General features: G+C 41.5%; 2 protein-coding genes across 3 annotated transcripts in view; one reads left to right on the top strand and one right to left on the bottom strand.

The window, feature by feature from the left end:
* LOC135073706 (tubulin alpha-1A chain) overlaps positions 1-3,452 on the top strand; it is a 33,917-nt gene extending 30,465 nt beyond the window's left edge. For both annotated transcript variants that reach the window (XM_063967852.1, XM_063967851.1), the window contains 4 exons: positions 798-1,001; positions 1,876-1,931; positions 2,346-2,555; positions 3,129-3,452. In XM_063967852.1, coding sequence (XP_063823922.1) covers positions 798-1,001; positions 1,876-1,931; positions 2,346-2,555; positions 3,129-3,312 — 654 coding nt within the window. In that variant the 3' untranslated portion in view covers positions 3,313-3,452. The remainder of the gene's footprint in view (positions 1-797; positions 1,002-1,875; positions 1,932-2,345; positions 2,556-3,128) is intronic.
* A 1,485-nt stretch (positions 3,453-4,937) lies between these two features.
* LOC135074102 (palmitoyltransferase ZDHHC6-like) lies at positions 4,938-11,272 on the bottom strand. Its single transcript, XM_063968410.1, has 9 exons — positions 11,076-11,272; positions 10,595-10,776; positions 10,376-10,460; positions 10,181-10,308; positions 9,889-10,059; positions 9,090-9,315; positions 8,772-8,893; positions 7,622-7,806; positions 4,938-6,247 (listed from the first exon to the last, which is right to left on the bottom strand). The coding sequence occupies exons 1-9, from the start codon at positions 11,128-11,130 to the stop codon at positions 6,136-6,138; spliced, it is 1,266 nt and encodes a 421-aa protein (XP_063824480.1). The 5' UTR covers positions 11,131-11,272; the 3' UTR covers positions 4,938-6,135.
* Between the last annotated feature and the right edge of the window lie 7,890 nt (positions 11,273-19,162).

Genomic DNA, 19,162 nt, shown 5'->3' with positions numbered 1-19,162 from the left:
GCATAATCCAAATGTATTATCTTCCCACTGTATGGTGCGCCTTACATTTCACAAGCACACCTGCATTTTAGTTGCTAAGACTTCTTTTCAGTTGCCATCATCACTCTATGATGTGTTGGTCAATACCGTCACACTTTATGCTTTACCAAGTCGGCAATAAACAAAAGCTTCGGCCATAAAAATGAATTATGATTACATAACTCACCTATTACTTTTAATAGGCGTATCAATTGCGTAATTAGAATTATTTTTTTGAAGCAATGCTATGATTTATTGATACCTACAATGGCGGAGCGTGAATCAGTGCGCTAGTGTACGGAGGGACTGAGGTACCTTTTATCTGTAAAAAATATTACCTTAGGTGATAAATTTCTGATAATGACGGTCCTGACGGTCTCACACTTCATTTTGCAGTTCGATGGAGCGCAACGCTGCGTAACATCACCCATAATATGAAAATAGGGATAATAGAATGGAATAAAAATTCCTCGTCGTATCGTATCGATGGCAATTCGGTAGAAGGCGGCAAATACTCAGCCACACAAAACAATTGATGTCGCACAGTACCTATCTAAAAAGAAAGTGGTGAATTTAAACTGCTGGAGACATTGAAATGGTTTTTGTACTGCAAAGAATACTGCGAGAGGAGACACCCCATTTAAAACCCTTTTAAGAGCTTCTTAAAGTATAGCACATTAAAATTACTTATCTAATAGCTTCACATAATATTTAAAACTTACCTAAAAAGATTGATTTACCTAAATACAATTAATAACATTTTTCTTCTCGCCTTTCAGATCGTATCCTCCATCACAGCCTCGCTGCGCTTCGACGGCGCTCTCAATGTGGACCTAACAGAGTTCCAGACCAACTTGGTGCCGTACCCGCGCATCCACTTCCCGCTGGCTACATACGCGCCAGTCATCTCGGCCGAGAAGGCCTACCACGAGCAGCTGACGGTCGCTGAGATCACCAACGCCTGCTTCGAGCCCGCTAACCAGGTCAGCATGAGACATTAAGGCCTATTCAGACCTAAGCGGTATTCGCTACCGTCTGCGGCAGAGAATACCCAGTGGGCATGCGGTAATAATACTGTTCAGACCTAAGCGGTATGTAATAGTATATGAAACCCGCGTGGTATGTACCTCTACCCACAGCGGCAGCGAATATCGCTCAGGTCGCTCTAGCCGCGATACTTGATACTAAATACCTGAGCGAAACCCGCGCGGTATGTACCTCTACCCACAGCGGCAGCGAATATCGCTCAGGTTTGAATAGGCCTTTACACGTATAATAAAATTCCCGCTGGCTACATACGCGCCAGTCATCTCGGCGGAGAAGGCCTACCACGAGCAGCTGACGGTCGCTGAGATCACCAACGCCTGCTTCGAGCCTGCTAACCAGGTCAGCATGAGACATTACACGTATAATAAACTTCCCCTGGCCACCTACGCGCCAGTCATCTCGGCAGAGAAGGCCTACCACGAGCAGCTGACCGTTGCTGAAATTACCAACGCCTGCTTCGAGCCTGCTAACCAGGTCAGCATGAGACATTACACGTATAATAAAGTTCTCGCTGGCTACATATGCGCCCGTCATCTCGGCGGAGAAGGCCTACCACGAGCAGCTGACCGTTGCTGAAATTACCAACGCCTGCTTCGAGCCCGCTAACCAGGTCAGCATTAGATATACATAAAATCGTGTCAACAACCAGCACTGTTTAAGCCTTGAAAGTTGAAATGAAGGACAGTATTATTTCATGAGCAAATAAGTCCAGATTCGGTAGGGAATTGCGAAGGGAGATAGGTAAGGAAGATATAAATTCATTCCCATTTCTCCCAAATAACCACTCACTACAACATTTTTCTGTTTCAGATGGTGAAATGCGACCCGCGCCACGGAAAATACATGGCTTGCTGCATGTTGTACAGGTAGGATCATACTCATCATGGCATTAATTACTAAAGCTCTACTAATCTTTATCAAAATAAGGTACGAATGAAATCAAATCTGTGAGATTTTAACCAAATCACTTAGCCAAACAAAGTAACTCTTCTCGCTGTATAAGTAGGTATAATAAATTGTCCCTAAATTGTTCCCGTCTCGTTGTCACGAGTCATCTATTGCAGGGGTGGCCAACTTGATTAGACATAAGATCTACTGTTCACTAACGAAACCCTGGTTGATCTATCACTTACATACTTCTTGAAATCTTAAATGAAACAGCACAGTTTAGTGCACAATAATCATGTAGTATTTTTTGCCTTGCCACGACCGCGATCGACCGGTTGGCCACCCCTGATCTATTGTTATATCAACTGTCTCTTTCATAAATAACTCTGCAGAGGCGACGTAGTGCCCAAGGACGTGAACGCAGCCATCGCGACCATCAAGACGAAGCGCACCATCCAATTCGTGGACTGGTGCCCGACCGGCTTCAAGGTGGGCATCAACTACCAGCCGCCCACCGTGGTGCCGGGCGGCGACCTGGCCAAGGTGCAGCGCGCCGTCTGCATGCTGTCCAATACCACCGCCATCGCCGAAGCCTGGGCTAGGTTGGTACACGACTATGGTTCTTATCTTCACTTATTATAGGGAGGGTTTTTGAGTAGGTAATTAAACGCACGAAACTAAAGTGCCTTTAAGCTATAATGAAGTTCTTTGTGCTTTAACGTCGTCGTCTAGTCGATATTAGACTTTGGACTCCTCCTCATAATATTTTTCCGTTAAATTCCTTGTGGATATGTGATGCAATAAATAAATGAATATGAATATGGATGCTTTAAGTCAGTCAGCTATCTTCCCTTGTAATGGTGTCGTTAAGTTGATATACTTTGGACTCTTCACACCTTCCATTAAATTCCTTGTGTATGCTGAAAGCACTCGGCTATCTTCCATAACTACAGCCTGGGTTTCATTGGCTTGATGAACAAGTCTTACAACATTCGTCAGATCTCTGATTTTCAGTATTTTTTATCTACTTTTATCCTACATATCGTGATTGCAAATCGTCAAAAATTCCTAAACTTTGTACCTGTGTCAACGTGAAATTGTGAACTCCGTCAGTTTATAATATAACGCGTGACATATGCAAACAAGTTTATTAAACCTGCTCTTTCAATCCCCAGACTGGACCACAAATTCGACCTGATGTACGCAAAGCGTGCCTTCGTCCACTGGTACGTGGGCGAGGGTATGGAGGAGGGAGAATTCTCGGAGGCCCGTGAGGACCTGGCAGCTCTGGAGAAGGACTACGAGGAGGTCGGCGTCGACTCCACGGAGGGAGAACTAGATGAGGAGAACGAGTACTAAACGCGTGATATATGCGTTGAGGCGTGCTATACGAGTACAACTGCTAATGACATCAAGGATTGAAATGGACATGGAATACGGAAAACTTTGGCAGATCTGGTCTGAGTCAATATGGACAAATAATTTTTGAGAGCTCCATGGAAAAATTGATCTCAAAGAACGTTCTGGTACACTTTGATCTACTGGTGGAGCTAAATCACGGAAAACTGGTAGATCTCAACGGACTTCACGAGGACTTTCATCTGTGGAGCCGAACTGTAGACTGCAACAAAGTTTTACAGGATCCACCCAGATCAATCTTAGATTCTATGGATTAAGGGAATTTATGTGGGTCGGCAGATTTGATTCGACAGTTAAGTTGATTTTAAAAGCCTTCCAATGGCCTGTACCTACAGATATTTTACCACCCTGTGCCGATTAGTCAGCTATGTATAGCACCCCTGAAACGTTGCGTTCTCACAAACTGACACGCGTCGTGTCGTAAGGCCATGCCGTAATTTGCTAGTTATAAGTGGTGCGTATACCTTAATAATAACTGTAAAATTGGTCAACTCGAATCATTGAATTATTTTATCACTTTTAGAAGATCGATTTGATCAATTCCAAGCTACCTTTATTGTAAACCCGTGCAGTAAATAATGGGATTGCAAATCAGAGCTGTTCTTCTTGCTCACTCGTTACACTGAAAGAAAGAGAGGTACAGATAAGTTTTCAGTCCAATTACTTACGTAAGCGGGTAGTAAAATTAATTTTAAGAACAATGTGAGTTTGAACGTGTATGAGGTTGCTAACAGTACAAACTTTTGGAAAATAACTTTCACAACTGAAATGCAAAGTTTGCGTCTGTAACAGTGAATTGGTTTGTTGCATTTATTAATTATAAAATTCGTGATAATAATCTAACATTCGTAATTTAAGGCGTCCTTTTGTAATATGAACTAAGCTAACTTATTGAGATTTTATTTTATTGTGCTTCGTATGAAGACGTAATTTTGTATGTTAGAGGATAATTTAATTTTAGTGCACAATACATTTTTACACGTAACAATTTTTGGTTTTATTTTGAATAATATAATATTTCGCTTATAATAAGAAAATGGTTTAGAAACTTCTGAAATACGAATGAAACAACTAAATACATAGACATCAATTTTAATAGTAAAAATACTAACAAAATCATATCAAAACCTTGTAAATTATATACATTATAGTGACCATTGAATATTTGCGCACATTAGGTTCATAGGTACCTACTAAATATATTATCCTGTACAATATCTAAACTATGTACAGGAACGTTACCACGTTTACTCCTTACTAATTAATTAGTATTATAATGTACAACCATAGTTTGCTCCTGGAGTCATTGGACTAGTCAAAGACTTTGTGGAACTGAAATTATTCACTACTACAGAAAATTGACGACAACTCTTTTATTAGAAACTAGCTGACCCGGCGAACTTTGTTCCGCCTTAATGGCAATAAATAACGGAATAAAAAGTATCCTATGTCCTTCTCCTGGCTCTAAACTACCTCCCTGACAATTTTCAGCTAAATCGGTTCAGCCGTTCTTGAGTTATAAGTGGAGTAACTAACACGACTTTCTTTTATATAATAGATAAGTATTGAGTTTGTATGATCATTACGGAGAAGACATTGTAGATTTTGTTTATTTTTCATCCAGGAAACAACCTATCACTTACGAGAATAACATTGCATAAAAATATCTAAGTATTTATCAATCCCCAACGTAAAAAGAGGGGTGTTATAATTTTCTTTTAGTTGTTATTTTACTTTGAGATCGAAAATATTGGTCGTTATTTAAAAATTAAAAAGGATTAATATCGCTTAGAACCCTTGGGGAATATAATATTTCGCGTAACTATTTCGTAATAATATTTACATAATACTTAATAAGTATAATAAAATATCAATTTCGATGCCTAAATCCTAGAACTGAAGCAAAGTCATTTACAATTTAATTTTACATCATTCAAGCACATTTGATATAACACCGGAGATTTCAAAAACATGACAAAATACGGATTCGTTGTGTAAAAAAATTCATCCAAAAAATAATTATACCGTTATTCTAAGCCATTTATAATCGTTACGTAAGCATTGTCTTTTCTAATAATATTCTAGCGGATTACCAGCTATATACAGAGGTAGGGCATAAAATAGTAGGTACTTTAAAATAGTTTGATTTATTTGGTACCTTTATCTGAATTAGTAAAACATACTGTAACTTTTTGTATGGAAAATATGTCAAAATAGATGTAGAGCATTGCATCGTTTATTCTACACATAGAAAATTATATTATCACTTTTGACGCCACACGGTTCGCCAGTGAGGAGCCGAGGCTATAAAAATTCTATTGTGTCTAGTTTCTCGGCTCGACAGTCAACGACTTATTCAGTCAGCGCCAAAAAATTGTGCGCATACTCTATCCTTCATATCATTGCCTTGGCAACGGCGATTATAATCAAAATCAGTTGTTTCAAGTTCGTGGGTACAGACAACGGCACTTCAAGCAGTACACTGTGTTAAAATAGTTATAAGAGCTAATTTGCGTCAAAAATGTACAGTCTGATGCGCTGTCGACTGTACCTATATTCATAGGTAGGTGGATACTACACCTACCTCACAATACCCGCCAGTGTGAGTGGCAAGCTAAAGAGCCGCGAATGATGGCGCTACTCGGTCTTGTGGTCGCGCTATTCTGTCTTGTGGTCGCGCTATTCGGTCTTGTGGTCGCGCTACTCGGTCTTGCGGTCGCGCTACTCGGGCTTGTGGTGGCGCTACTCAGGCTTATGATGGCGCTACTCAGGCTTGTCATGAAGCGGCCTGACGGCGGCGCGCGGGAACCAGCCACGAGGCCCGCGGATTTCCTCTTCACCCTCTGACTCGACCATTGCGCCGAACATCCAGTACCTGGGGGGTAGATATAAGTTTGTAATTTGTGGACAGCGCCATCTAGTGGCCAACGTTGATAAACAGTGTCCTCAGTTTGACGAGTGTTGTACATCCCGTACCTGGGGGTAGATGAATAAGTTTGTAATTTGTGGACAGCGCCATCAGTGGCAAACGTTGATAAACTGTATTATGTTTGATAAATTTTTCTCCAAAGAGCCTTCTTTCAGAATCTGTACGTTTCAGACCTGAAAATGTCGATCAGGACTATGCATCCGTCAGAAAATGAGATGTTAGATTTCACGAGGCTTAAGCGACAGCGCACACTGGGCGACAATCGCGGCGATAGACGCGGCGACTATAGTCTGGTCTGCGAGCACGTAGAATTTTGTCCAATGACCCTAAGCTACCCATCCTTATCGCTCGCGCGTAATTATATTCCTGTCGCGACTGTGCGACGGGCGCGCGTAGTGAGTGTGCTAGCGCGACAGCAACATAATTACCGGGCTTTAGATGCCGCGACTTGTCAATTTCATATACTTATAATAATATTATAATGAGGAAAACTTTGTTTGTTTGTTTGGTTGTAATGAATAGGCTCAAAAACTACTGGACCGTTTTTAAAAATTCTTTCACCATTCGAAAGCTACATTATCCACGAGTAACATAGGCTAAATTTTATTTCGGAAAAAAATAGGGTTCCGTAAAATATGTCGATAATGTAGTCCATGCGAGCGAAGCCGCGGGCGGAAAGCTAGTTTCATATATTAGCGTCGCGACTCCACGACTCTGTCGCGACGATAAGCTAATAGACAGTTTGACACCATACCTCAATAATTCGAAACCACAACTGTTTTAAAAAGACCCTTCATTCTGGTCTTTAAAACCTAATTTATTTTAAATTACCTGTAAATTACGATTTTTGTTTGCATTGTAATTGAAAAAAGTAGTTTTATTGAGTTGACAAAATAGTGACGTCACTTGCTTGTAGTGCCATACAAAATCTATGGGAGAGTTTCGTGTTTTAAAAAGTACGTCAGTTGACTGTGGCGTCAACATGTCTATTATATCGACTATCGGTCGTTCTGACTCACTTCCTAAATTTATCCAATCCCGAAAAATTCGCTTGTAGGTATAATCAAAATTATTTTTCCCCTCCCAATCTCCCATCCTACCCTCGTTCTTCCAACTATTTTAATCCCTGTATTATGTATATAATTGTGTTGTCTCAATTTGTGATGTCTTTTTTGTTTTGTTATAGGTACAATTATTTTCTTTTTTTTTTCTCTTAAAACCCTGTAACTTTGTCAAAGCTGTTTACGTGACATTGGCGAAATCATGGTTCTCAAAACCAAGCCGTCGCCATAATAAAAGAAGAAGAAGAAGAAGACTCACTTCCTATGGCGCGTGACCCGTAGCAAGGTCCCGGGGCGTAGCGCCAAGCGCGGCTCGTCCGTGCACGGCGCGTGCAGCGCGGCCCGCGGGTACTGCGCCGGCAGCCAGCGCCCGCTGTACGACGCTACCGATACTACGACGCGGGAGCGCAGCGCTTTCAGCTGCTTTTGGGCTTGCTGCTCGCGCTGGAAGCAACGAATTATACAGTGTGAGTCACGTTAAAGTGTACGTTACGTTAAAAATTCTATAAATATCTCATAAATTTTTTGACCTCTTTTTTGTCGATAAAAATAGGTCTAGTTTCATCTATTTTCATATGTACACTTTAACGTGACTCACACTGTATTGTAAGTTACTACTGAGGTCACTAAACAAATTCTTTAGCGCACGGAATTATATCTATGAGTCCAAGAAAGATGCAGTCTGCACGCATAGCAAACAGTCTGCGCATAGATGGAACAAGTCAGGAAAGGCCTCGCTACACCGGCTCCCACCTGTGCTCAGCGAAACGGAGATGGTGGATTTTTAGTGGGTACGCCCCTCCCTTCTGGAGGGGAGAGCCCCACATAACCCGCCGCCCACATAAAAAAAAATGTCTTCAAGAGAGTTCAACTCTTAACTACTACATGCACCCATCGATAAGCGCGCACGCAGCACTTGAAACGCTCGAACCGTCATGGCGCGCCACGCTGACGTCTAGCTAGGGCGGCGTTGCGGCGCTAACCCAGGTGGTAGAGATACGTGCTGGGCGCTAAATAGTTTTTTTTTTTCCTTTTCTAATCTGCTACTTGGCAATCTGTTTCCGCGAAACAATAATCCAATCATCTGTCTGATTCCAATCCGGTTCTTGAGGCGTTCAGTAAGAGACTAGTCCAGCGAGTCATCTCTTATTCTTTCACTGCAAATATTTTCGCTAGGTTTTGAATGCTATGTCTCTTCAGTCTAGAAAAGTGGAGACTGCCAGTTCCTTGCAGTTGAGAGGCGAGTTCGTTTCTGTGACTATCCAGTCTCAGTTGGTAACTTTTACTGTAGGTACTTTTCAATTTGCTGTTTCACTGTATCCAGCTTGATATCCATGTACATAATCTTGTTACTGACATAGGCGCTAAATAGTAATGAAATAACGATGACGTAACATGGCAACACTCACAGTAAGGTCATACTGCCCGCAACCAGGCGCTAGCGGCCAGGCGATGCCGTCGTGTCGCGCGGAATTGATAACCAGAACTGCGTTACGTCTCCAGCCCAGATCGTAGGGATACGTGAAGAGCGCTAAATATGTAATGAAATAAAATAACGATGACGTAACATGGCAAAACTCACAGTAAGGTCATACTGCCCGCAACCAGGCGCCAGCGGCCAGGCGATGCCGTCGTGTCGCGCGGAATTGATAACCAGAGCTGCGTTGCGTCACTAGCCCAAGTCAAAGAGATACGTCAAGGGCGCTAAATAGTCAAATGGCGATGACGTAACATGGCAAAACTCACAGTGAGGTCATACTGCCCGCAGCCAGGCGCCAGCGGCCAGGCGATGCCGTCGTGTCGCGCGGAATTGATAACCAGAGTTGCGTTGCGTCGCCAGCCCAAGTCGTAGGGATACATGAAGGGCGCCACGCCGCCTATAACGCGCCGCCCTACCGCCTTCTCCATGATCCAGTCCTCGATCGTGGTCCGGTTTCGGAAGATGCTCCTGACCTGAAACGACAATACCTCGCTCTTAATGAGGGCTATCGTTTTAGCGCTCACCAGTTGGCGCCACTGTAGAGTAAGGTCCTGTCACTTGCTAGTAGCGAAGACAGTGGCGCCAACTGGTGAGCGCGAATGTGGTAGGAGGACTATCGCATTTGCACTCATCAAGATGGCGCCACTGTAGAGTAAGGTCCTGTCAATCGCCAGGGGTGCCAACTGTTGAGTATAAAAACGATAGCCCTCATTAACCTACCTACGCCTTTTGTTATTCTAGCAGCTTTAGCTCACGACTACACGTGTATGTCTCCAACCTAACAAATGCTTTGATTGCTGTGATTATGCTTAAAAATATGGCATCCTGAGGAAGCTGGAGACATACACGTCACGACTTCTTGAGCTCCGTATATTAGCTTTCCGAGAGGGGGCAGGGAAGAGCAACTGCTCCCTTGGACAATGCTACACTGAATAGTGAATACCGAGCTATATTTAGAATGTGTAAGAAGTCGCGAGGATTCTATAAAAAAATCTGATTTGCCATTGAAAAATAAATTACGTTAGCATCAACATCTAATCACTGACCTGTATGTACAATAAGGCCCCGACAGCCAATACAACCCCCAGAGCCATGCCTAAAGCAAGTAGCGTCAGCACAAACGTGCTGACCGTCAGGTATATCGCTGGATCTCGCTCAGTCCTGCTCTGGATGTTAGCGATACGATTGATCACTTGATACACGCATATTGTGAGTACCTGTTGACGATAAATTTCACTTACAAGTATCAGCGAGATATGAAATAGTAAATAAATAGTGCAGATGTTAGTGCATAGAAACGTGCTTGTTAGTATGCTCGTTATTTACATAGGTCCTTACTATGGCAGCTTGCAAGCAACCGATGGTGGCAGAGCCCAGGAAGATCACGAAGTAGCAGTGATTACGGTGCCCCACGCAGCAGTTAATCCACGGACAGTGATGATCCATCTTCATAACACACCGCCCACCTAAAATTACATCTTTTGAATAAGGCTTCTAAGTCAAAAAACGTTTTACACTACAATCTGAACTTACATTTCCTGCAATGATGTGATCTTGGAGCTTTGTAACCATTACACACGTTACAGAACTGTAGAAACTGTGTGTCTTCTTCTTTTGCCTTTAAAATAAAATTAGTTACATTATAATTCAAGTTCCTTTACGTCTTAATCGTTAGCTTAGAGTGTAAACTTGCTAAATACTATGGCACCAGGTTCACACTCTAAGCCTACAATATAATAAACAGGTACATACTGGTTTCCATCCATAAGGAACAAATCCCGGTCCTTCCAGCAACGATTGGAGGAAATAGTAAAGCGTAGCCGCAGCGAAGGCAAGAAAAATGGCCGCGTGCACGAAGCCGCCCAGCGACGCGTGCGGCGGCCACCACATGCCCAGCATGTGGATCATAGCCCATGTTATCAGCTTTATTATAACTAGAATATAAAACATAGATTTTGATGAACTTTCAATGATGTTTATGCACCAATTACTTCATTATTAGTTCCAATCACAAACCTAAAACGCAATTTCATGATTGTTTATATATGAGCAATGTAATTTAGTCAGTGAAACTTAAAATACTTAAGTTAAAACAATCTAAAAGTACCAGGTAATTTCAGGCTTAAACCAAGAAAAATGACATGAAGACTACCGCCAAATGGAGGACCAATAGAAATGAAACGAATATACAAGTTGGATCTCTAAATATTGTGTAATTCATTTAAACATTTACCTAAAACCGAAATTGGGCCCCAGTGGCACAACCTCCGAAAAGGACTAGAAGTCATGTCAATTTATGCTTATACACTACACACGATGAAGACTAGATACTCATTTATATTCAATGGTTTTTCATTTTCAGTCTGCACAACATATTTAATATTAACTGCACTGAAGCTGAAATAGAAAAACCGAAGAAAAACAACCACAAATTCATATCTGTGACAAATTTCTTCTTCTTCTTCTTCTTTTATTTTGGCGACGGCTTGGTTTTGAGAACCATGATTTCGCCAATGTCACGTAAACAGCTTTGACAAAGTTACAGGGTTTTAAGAGAAAAAAAAAAATTTACAATATTTAATTTTTTAACAATAAGCGAAATTATTTGTGTGAGTTCCTAAAACAAAACAAAAAAGACATCACAGATTGAGACAACACAAATATATACATAATACAGGGATTAAAATAGTTGGAAGAAGGATGGTAGGATGGGAGATTGGGAGGGGAAAAATAATTTTGATTATACCTACAAGCGAATTTTTCGGGATTGGATAAATTTTGATATTTGTTTTATAAGCGGAGGATTCATGGAGTTTAGTAAACATTTAATATTAGTAGGACGAGGAACGCTGTCAGGGAGGAAATCTAATAAGGAGGAACCTATGTTTGGACAATTAAAAAAAATATGATTGGTTGTGCCTTCGTCTAAGCCACATTCGCACAAGGAACTATCCTTTATATGCATCTTCGCGAGGTGAACCGGAGTACACGCATGACCAATTCGCAACCGACAAATAATTGAAACCGAGCTTTTAGGAAGGTGTTTGTATTTAAAAAACCAAGGTCTAGGGGGAATATCTTTCTGAATATCTGCAAAATATTTGCCAGCCAACCTTTTTGAGTTATCCCAATGAGTTCTCCACGATTTATAGAGATGGGCTTGGGAGAGAGAAGCAGCATCGTGTGAGAATAAAAAGTAGTGCTCTAGTGAACCAAAGGATATGGCATGTTTAGCACATGAGTCGACAGATTCATTACCTGGGATTCCTCTGTGACTAGGAATCCAAGCCAATACTATGTTGATATCCTTCAGTCGACAATCGAAAAGGGCTTGTCTTATTTTTAGAACTGTGGGAAATTTTACTTTGCATTTGAAAGGGTTAGCCAAAATTGATTGGAGGCAACTAAGGGAATCCGAGAAAATTAAAACGTTATTTAACGAATGGGATTTCACATAAAGTATGGCTTCTAAGATAGCTGTAGCTTCACCGGTGAAGACCGATGTAACCGGGGGACATTTAAAGCTAAGTGCGACTTTGTACACAGGTATCCACACTGCTGCGCCGACACAGCCGTCATCAGCGAGCTTGGACGCATCTGTGTACATCGTGAGCCATCCTTGCCAGTGTTCGGACAAAATATTTCTAAATTCTTGGGGAGCTGTAGGAGAGTCTTTTGAAATACCAAAATTTAGAATAATAGGAGGTTGAAATATTAAGGATTCGAAGCTGTTTGAGAAAAGGGGGAAAGTAGTAATTTTAGTAATGGGACATGGGAGACGACCAAATTTTTGAAAGCTTAGCAGAATGCAAGGGGTTTTTTGAGATGATGATGGGTTGTTAGGAGAGGAGAGAAGCTCAAGTTTTTCTAAAAGAGGGTGGGAAGCATTCTGAGCGACCTTGACAAAGAAACGGTCACTGAGGTATTGCCTACGTAAATAGAGGGGAGGGTCAACGCACTCAACTTGTAACGCGTTTATAGGCGAAGATTTCATGGCTCCCAAAATTATACGTAAGCACTTTGACTGGCTTTTAGCTAATTTATCGAGGGGAGCTTTATTGCAAGGGTCTAGAAGAAAAGACGCGTAATCAAAGTGGCTGCGAACGATGGCGTTATAAAGAAGCTTTTGGGAGTAGGGGTGGGCCCCCCACCAAGTGCCAGAAAGGGCGCGAATTACATTGATTCCTTTTTCCGCTTTTTTAAGGATGTAGGTAAAGTGAGCGACACCTGATAATCTAGTATCCAGGATCAGACCTAAGAATTTGACCTGGTTGCAGTTAGGAATAGGGTCACCGTTTAAAGATACCTCGATATCTGGAATGTGCCGTTTCCGGGTGAAAATAACACAGCAACATTTCGGCACCGAGATGGATAGGCCGTGAGTAGTCATCCAGTCGCCGAGATAGTTAAGAGCAGTACTAAGGCGTGTGTTTGCCTCATCTATCGATTTAGATGTAATGTAAAGGACAATATCATCGGCGTACTGTAGAATGTTGCAGAAGGAGTTCACAGCTTGGTCAAGGTCATAGGTGTATAAGTTATAAAGAAGTGGGCTGAGCACCGATCCTTGAGGGAGACCCTTCCAGAGTAAACGGGGCGGGGATGTGATATTTTGGCATTTAATTGAGACAGATCTTGCCATTAGTGAGTTACAGATGAAACGTACCAACTTCTCCGAGCCACTCAGATGTAGCAGTTTTTGCCTGAGCACTGGAAGCAAGACGTTATCGTAAGCGGAAGAAATGTCCAAAAAAATTCCCACCAGGAATTCCTTATTTGTGAATGCCAGTCTGATATCCGTAGTAAGTATGCTTAGGCTGTCCAGAGTACTAAGACCTTTGCGAAACCCAAATTGAGACTTCGCCAGAATACCGCGAGACTCCATAAACCATTCTAGACGGTTTCTAATCATGTGTTCCATGATTTTTAGAAGGGCAGAGGATAGGGCAATAGGGCGGTAGGAGCTATGTTCCAAGGGGTCTTTCCCTGGCTTCGGTATAGGAATGACGATTTGTTCCTTCCAAGAGTCAGGAACGATACCCTGGTCAAAAAAGTTGTTAATTAGTTGTAGGAAGAAAGATTTAGCACGAAGGGAGGAATTAATTAAAAACGAATATGGCAATCCGTCGGCTCCAGGGGAAGAATCAGAGAGGCCACTTAATGCGGACAAGAGTTCATCAACGGTAAAGAGGGAATCTAAAATACCGGTTGGAGCGATGGAAACAAGGGGAGAGGATGGGAAGCAATCTATATAAGGAACAAAGGGAGGGGCTAATTTGTCAGCAAATTTATCCAACCAAACAGAGGGATCATTAGAGGGAGAGTTGGATGCTGAAAGGGATTGGCGGTACCTTCTTATCTGTTTCCATACCACAGAAGACGGAGTCCTAGGGGACAAAGACTCACAGAAATTAATCCATCCTAACTTTTTCTTTTTGGATAAAAATTTCTTTGTCTGGGCAGCTGTCTGCTGATAGTGTAGGTAGTTCTCCATATTCATAGACCTATTATATTGCTTTTCGGCCTCCTTACGTTTAAGAATAATGGCTGAACATTCTGCATCCCACCACGGAGGGGAGATCTTTTGAATAGGTTTTTTTTGGGGGAAATGTTCATCTGCAGACGACCGAAGGATATTTGTAAAGTTTTCGTATATTAAAATAGGATTTAAAGGAGTAATTATAGGGAGGGAATCTAATTTGTTATCCACCGATACGGAAAAAGCTGACCAATCGGCGTTCTTTAATTTGTATCTCAGTAAAGGAGGGGGTCGGGCTGTTGGGGATGATTTGTTAGGGATGGTGATCAAAATAGGGAAGTGGTCGCTGCCGAAAGTACTTTTCAGAACATTCCAGGAAAGCAGAGACATAAGGTTGGGGGAGCAAAAAGACACATCCACAGCGGTAGCTGGGTTCTGAGATGGAGAGCATCTTCTAGTCGGGCAGCCATTGTTCAGAACGCATAGGTTAAGGTCGTCTAAAAGGTCTAGAAGTAAGGAACCTGGAGAGTCCGTATGGTATGAGCCCCATGCGGTATTATGGGCATTAAGGTCACCTAGGACAAGGACGGGAGAAGGGAGAGCTAAAATGGCTGAACGCAGTTCATTAAGAGAGGATGAGTTAGGACGGGGAATATATACGGATAGGATGGAAAGGTCGAAAATTCTCACAGCCACGGCATTAATGTCTTGGCTGTGTGAGGGGAGAGGGATTTGGGAATAGGAAAGGGAACGCCTTACAAGAAAGGCGCTTCCAGCGTATCCGTCGTTTCTATCATCACGGAGACATGAGTAGCCAGACACACGGAAGTGTGAATCCGGTACAAGCCAGGTCTCCGAGACGGCTAGAAACGACGGGGAATATTTATTGATTAAGTAGGATAATTCATGTTTCTTCCGTCTAATGCTCTGGCAGTTCCACTGGACCGCCTGGATTGCCATTATTGTTGGATAACTGAGAAATTTGGAAAAGTTTGTGGGCAACGTTGGACGGTATATTATTTTTGTGCTGGGTAACAATCTGAAGGATGAGAGTTAGGACGAGGTCTAATAGACTCTCGTCGGCTAACGGCGATGATGAAGAGTTGTTGGAATTAATGGCACAACCATTAGGGAGGCTAGACGCACAATTGCCAATAATGGCTTGGTGTGCCTGCCTATCATAACCTTTTCCTAATGGCGCGTGAGAGCGGGGGGTGCGGGAAATGGTTTTCTTGTAGGAGAGAGGGAGGTGAGATGAATGCGAATGGAGTGGTTGGGAAGGGGAGGATAGAGGTTGTGAAGATGGAGACTTGGTGATGTCTGCATAAGACCTACGAGTTGATGGGTACAGGGACGAAGCCTCAGCGTAGGAAATATTATCTTGAGACATGGCTATTTTAATTGCTTTTTGTCTGGAGTGCTCAGGACAGGATTTGTTGAGTGCGAAGTGCGGGCCAGTGCAGTGAATGCAGGTGGCCTTTTCCTCTGTAACATCACAGCTATCCGCGGAGTGAGGTTGCGTGCATCGAAAACATCTTGCCTTCGACCTGCATTGGGCTTTGACATGGCCAAAGCGGCAGCAGTTGAGGCACTGAATGGTGGGGAGCTGATATGTCTCGACCGGTATAGAGTTGTGGAACAAAAACACCCTTTTTGGCAAGACCTGTCCTTTAAATGTAACAACCACTGATTGAGTAGGGACCCAGGACGCCTGTCCATCTGTGGTCACTTTTCTATTTAAACGTCGGGCTTTCAGAAGGATGCCACATCCATCAGGGATCGTCAATGACTCTGCAAGTTCTTCCATTGGAAGGTCAGAAGGGATTTGTTTAATAAGGCCCATGCGGGTCACATTGTAAGTGGGGATAGTAGCAGAGTACTTACAAAGTGATAAGACCTCACTATTTAAAAATTTGTTCGCCGCACTGGCAGAGGAAAACTCTACGGAGATTCGGTTCCTGCCAATTTTTTTAACGCCGTCATTGATGACGTCAGATATTTTGTTGGTGACCAAAAATTTTCCAAATCGTATTGGTTGGATGAAGGTTGGGGAGTTAGGCTCCGATTCAATGCGTGAAACATGAACCAAGAAAGGGCCTTTGTCAAGGTCAGTATATGTTTTAGGAGCAATAACTAAGGATGGGTGCGTGTACACCGGTTGACTGCTTGGGGATGTCATTGGAGCAGAAGGGTTGTTGGATCTCTTAGCGGGCTCTGCGATAACCTCCGTATCTAGGCGGCGCTTTGTCGCGGCTTGTGAAAAAAGCGGTTGAGAGATGTCCATTGGGAGGGAAGCCGGGTCCGGGGGATCCGGGGGTTCAGGAGGGGTTAAATCCATTATACTTACGGTTTACCCGATAAGACCGTCACCTGTGTTTACTTATTAGAAATAACTAAGCTTAGAATTAAATTATTTGCTTAAAATGAACGCTAAAGCTTTGATTTTTCACTGAAAACACCGAAAACACCTGAAACACGTGTTGCCACTGTCACATGCGGCGAGCCCCTGTGACAAATTCACCTCAACTTGACACACTTGACAGATGAATGACAGTAATTGTCACGTGCTGTCACTGTAAAAAATTACGTACGTTCAGAAATTATGAAGACCTGAATATTAATGCATTGAATAAATTAAAAGGATAAGGATAAAATATGAAATCCTTAGGAAATTTTTAATAAAGTTATGAGAAAGAATATTTAGTTGATTCAGTGCTAATTTAGGCCGCTTAAAGTTAATCATCAAGTAATTTTTTATAGTTTAATTTTTTTTGTGTGGTAACATACTGACAAATAGTAGATTTTCTAGTGTAAAAACTGACAACACCGGCTACCACGTCACGCAGGCAGTTGTCACATCGCGATATTTTTGTGGCTCTAGGGTGTGTGCATTCTTATGTGTGTTGTGCTACTTATGTGGATTATTAGGTGATATTCTCTTTTTTACTGGGTATGTTATCTTCAAAATATGTACTACAATTTATTGATACTAAGTCTGACAAGTTCCTCTGCCGAGACTTGAGATTTCTACCCATGATTTCTATGGGCCATAGTTGCCCGCCGGTGACTGTAATTTTATTGTAATCGCTAGACTGCGGCTATTTTATGATATTATACGTAGAACAACTAGAAATACGGCATCTTACACAGTTGTCAGCCGTAGATAAGCACTGGTTCAGTCACAATTTCGTATGTAATGTCACGCGGTTTTGAGGATAGCTTGTCAGTGGTTACCTCGATAGTCGCGCTGTAATTTAGTGTTTGTCTACTAAAGTGGGATTTTATTTGATTGCAGATAGTAATCCCATACCGCCAACATGCCGAAATCAGTGAGTATTGCATTTGTGTTTATTTATTTACGGGATGATCGCGCCAGGCTCTCTCAGGGTAGCAGTGTGCGAGTCGGTCGTGCCTGCGTCACTTTGCTGATTTCACCTTCGCAATGTGATCAGACAACACATTAAGTCATCGGGGAAACATTAAAATTGCTCTACACTAGCAACATTTCTGTGTACAAACACAACTATGAACTTTCTCATTGCTCAGGTAATTAAAGTGGTTAATTGGGAATCAATGAACCTGTACATACACTTGTTTCACATTTTAAAAGTAAAAGTCTAAAGATAAGTGTGTTGTAACATTATACTATTATGGGTTATCAACAAAGCATGATATAGATAAGATGCAGATAGTACACTACTTAGAATAATACATAGCACTTAACATTTTTTGATGATGATTAAATACAATCATTTTACTACTAAGTAATATTGTTGATTTCAATTAAAAATTATGAAGTCTGTAGATATTGTATGCAGAACTGTAAACAAATTTCATTTGTCAAGTTAAAAATTGCAACTAAACAAGCTATCACCACATCCTGCTGGATTGATAATTTTATTTCCGCTGTTCTGTGCTGATTAGTCATGAATAGATTCCATTAACATACATTCTCATGCATCAGCAATGTTATGAATAATATTAATTGCCTTATATTTTCTGTATTAGCTATCTTGTGTTCATGTAATACAAACAAATCCAACTTTCTTTTGCCAGTTCTTTTGAAATATTTCAGTCACAATAAACATCAAGCTAGATTATGTCAATTAAGTCTTGAAACAACCCACTATTACTAGTTTACTTTTGTTTTCTAATACTAATTATCTTGTATAATGTTTATTGTATGTTTCTTCCTTTGTGTTTCCAGATACTTAATTATTTAAGCAACGCACTTGATTTAAACTCCGGTAACAATGAGTTGGTTAGTCATGGTTTGCAGTTTGATATTGTTGATGTTTGATTTGTCAGTTTGGCTCCAGGACCAACAAGTAGCATGAATCAAAGCTAGTTTTTCATGGTGATAGTTGTTTTCAATGTGTTATTCTATGTTCCCATCCCCTTCAAATATTATCTTTGAGTAAATGCTATAATTTAGTTAGTAAAATTCATGAAATTCATCTATTATTTACACTTTCTTTTAGAATCAAATTTGACCCTATTTAAAAATCTACATGCATGGTTTTGTATTGTGATTTTTGTGCCAAAGTTTTGTTTTTTCCCAACAACTTGGGTGATAAAATAAATGAATTATTGTCAAGTTAAACCATCTCTAAAGCTGAGTTTATGTGCACTGCACTGTATCCATTGTGACATGGTAACACACCTTGTAAGTAACAAGTGATGCAACTGTCTTCTACAATGATTTGTGCCTAACTGTTACTAGCAGTACTATGTCATTACAATGAAATAACAGCAAAACTGGTTATGCTAGGCAACATGAGCAGGTAGTGTTTTTTCATCAATGTAGTCTTTGAGGAGCACAGAGAAAACAATATTGAATA

Source organism: Ostrinia nubilalis, chromosome 8 (assembly GCF_963855985.1).
Source record: "Ostrinia nubilalis chromosome 8, ilOstNubi1.1, whole genome shotgun sequence".
NCBI lineage: Eukaryota > Metazoa > Arthropoda > Insecta > Lepidoptera > Crambidae > Ostrinia > Ostrinia nubilalis.
This window is presented reverse-complemented; position numbering and strand designations above follow the sequence as displayed.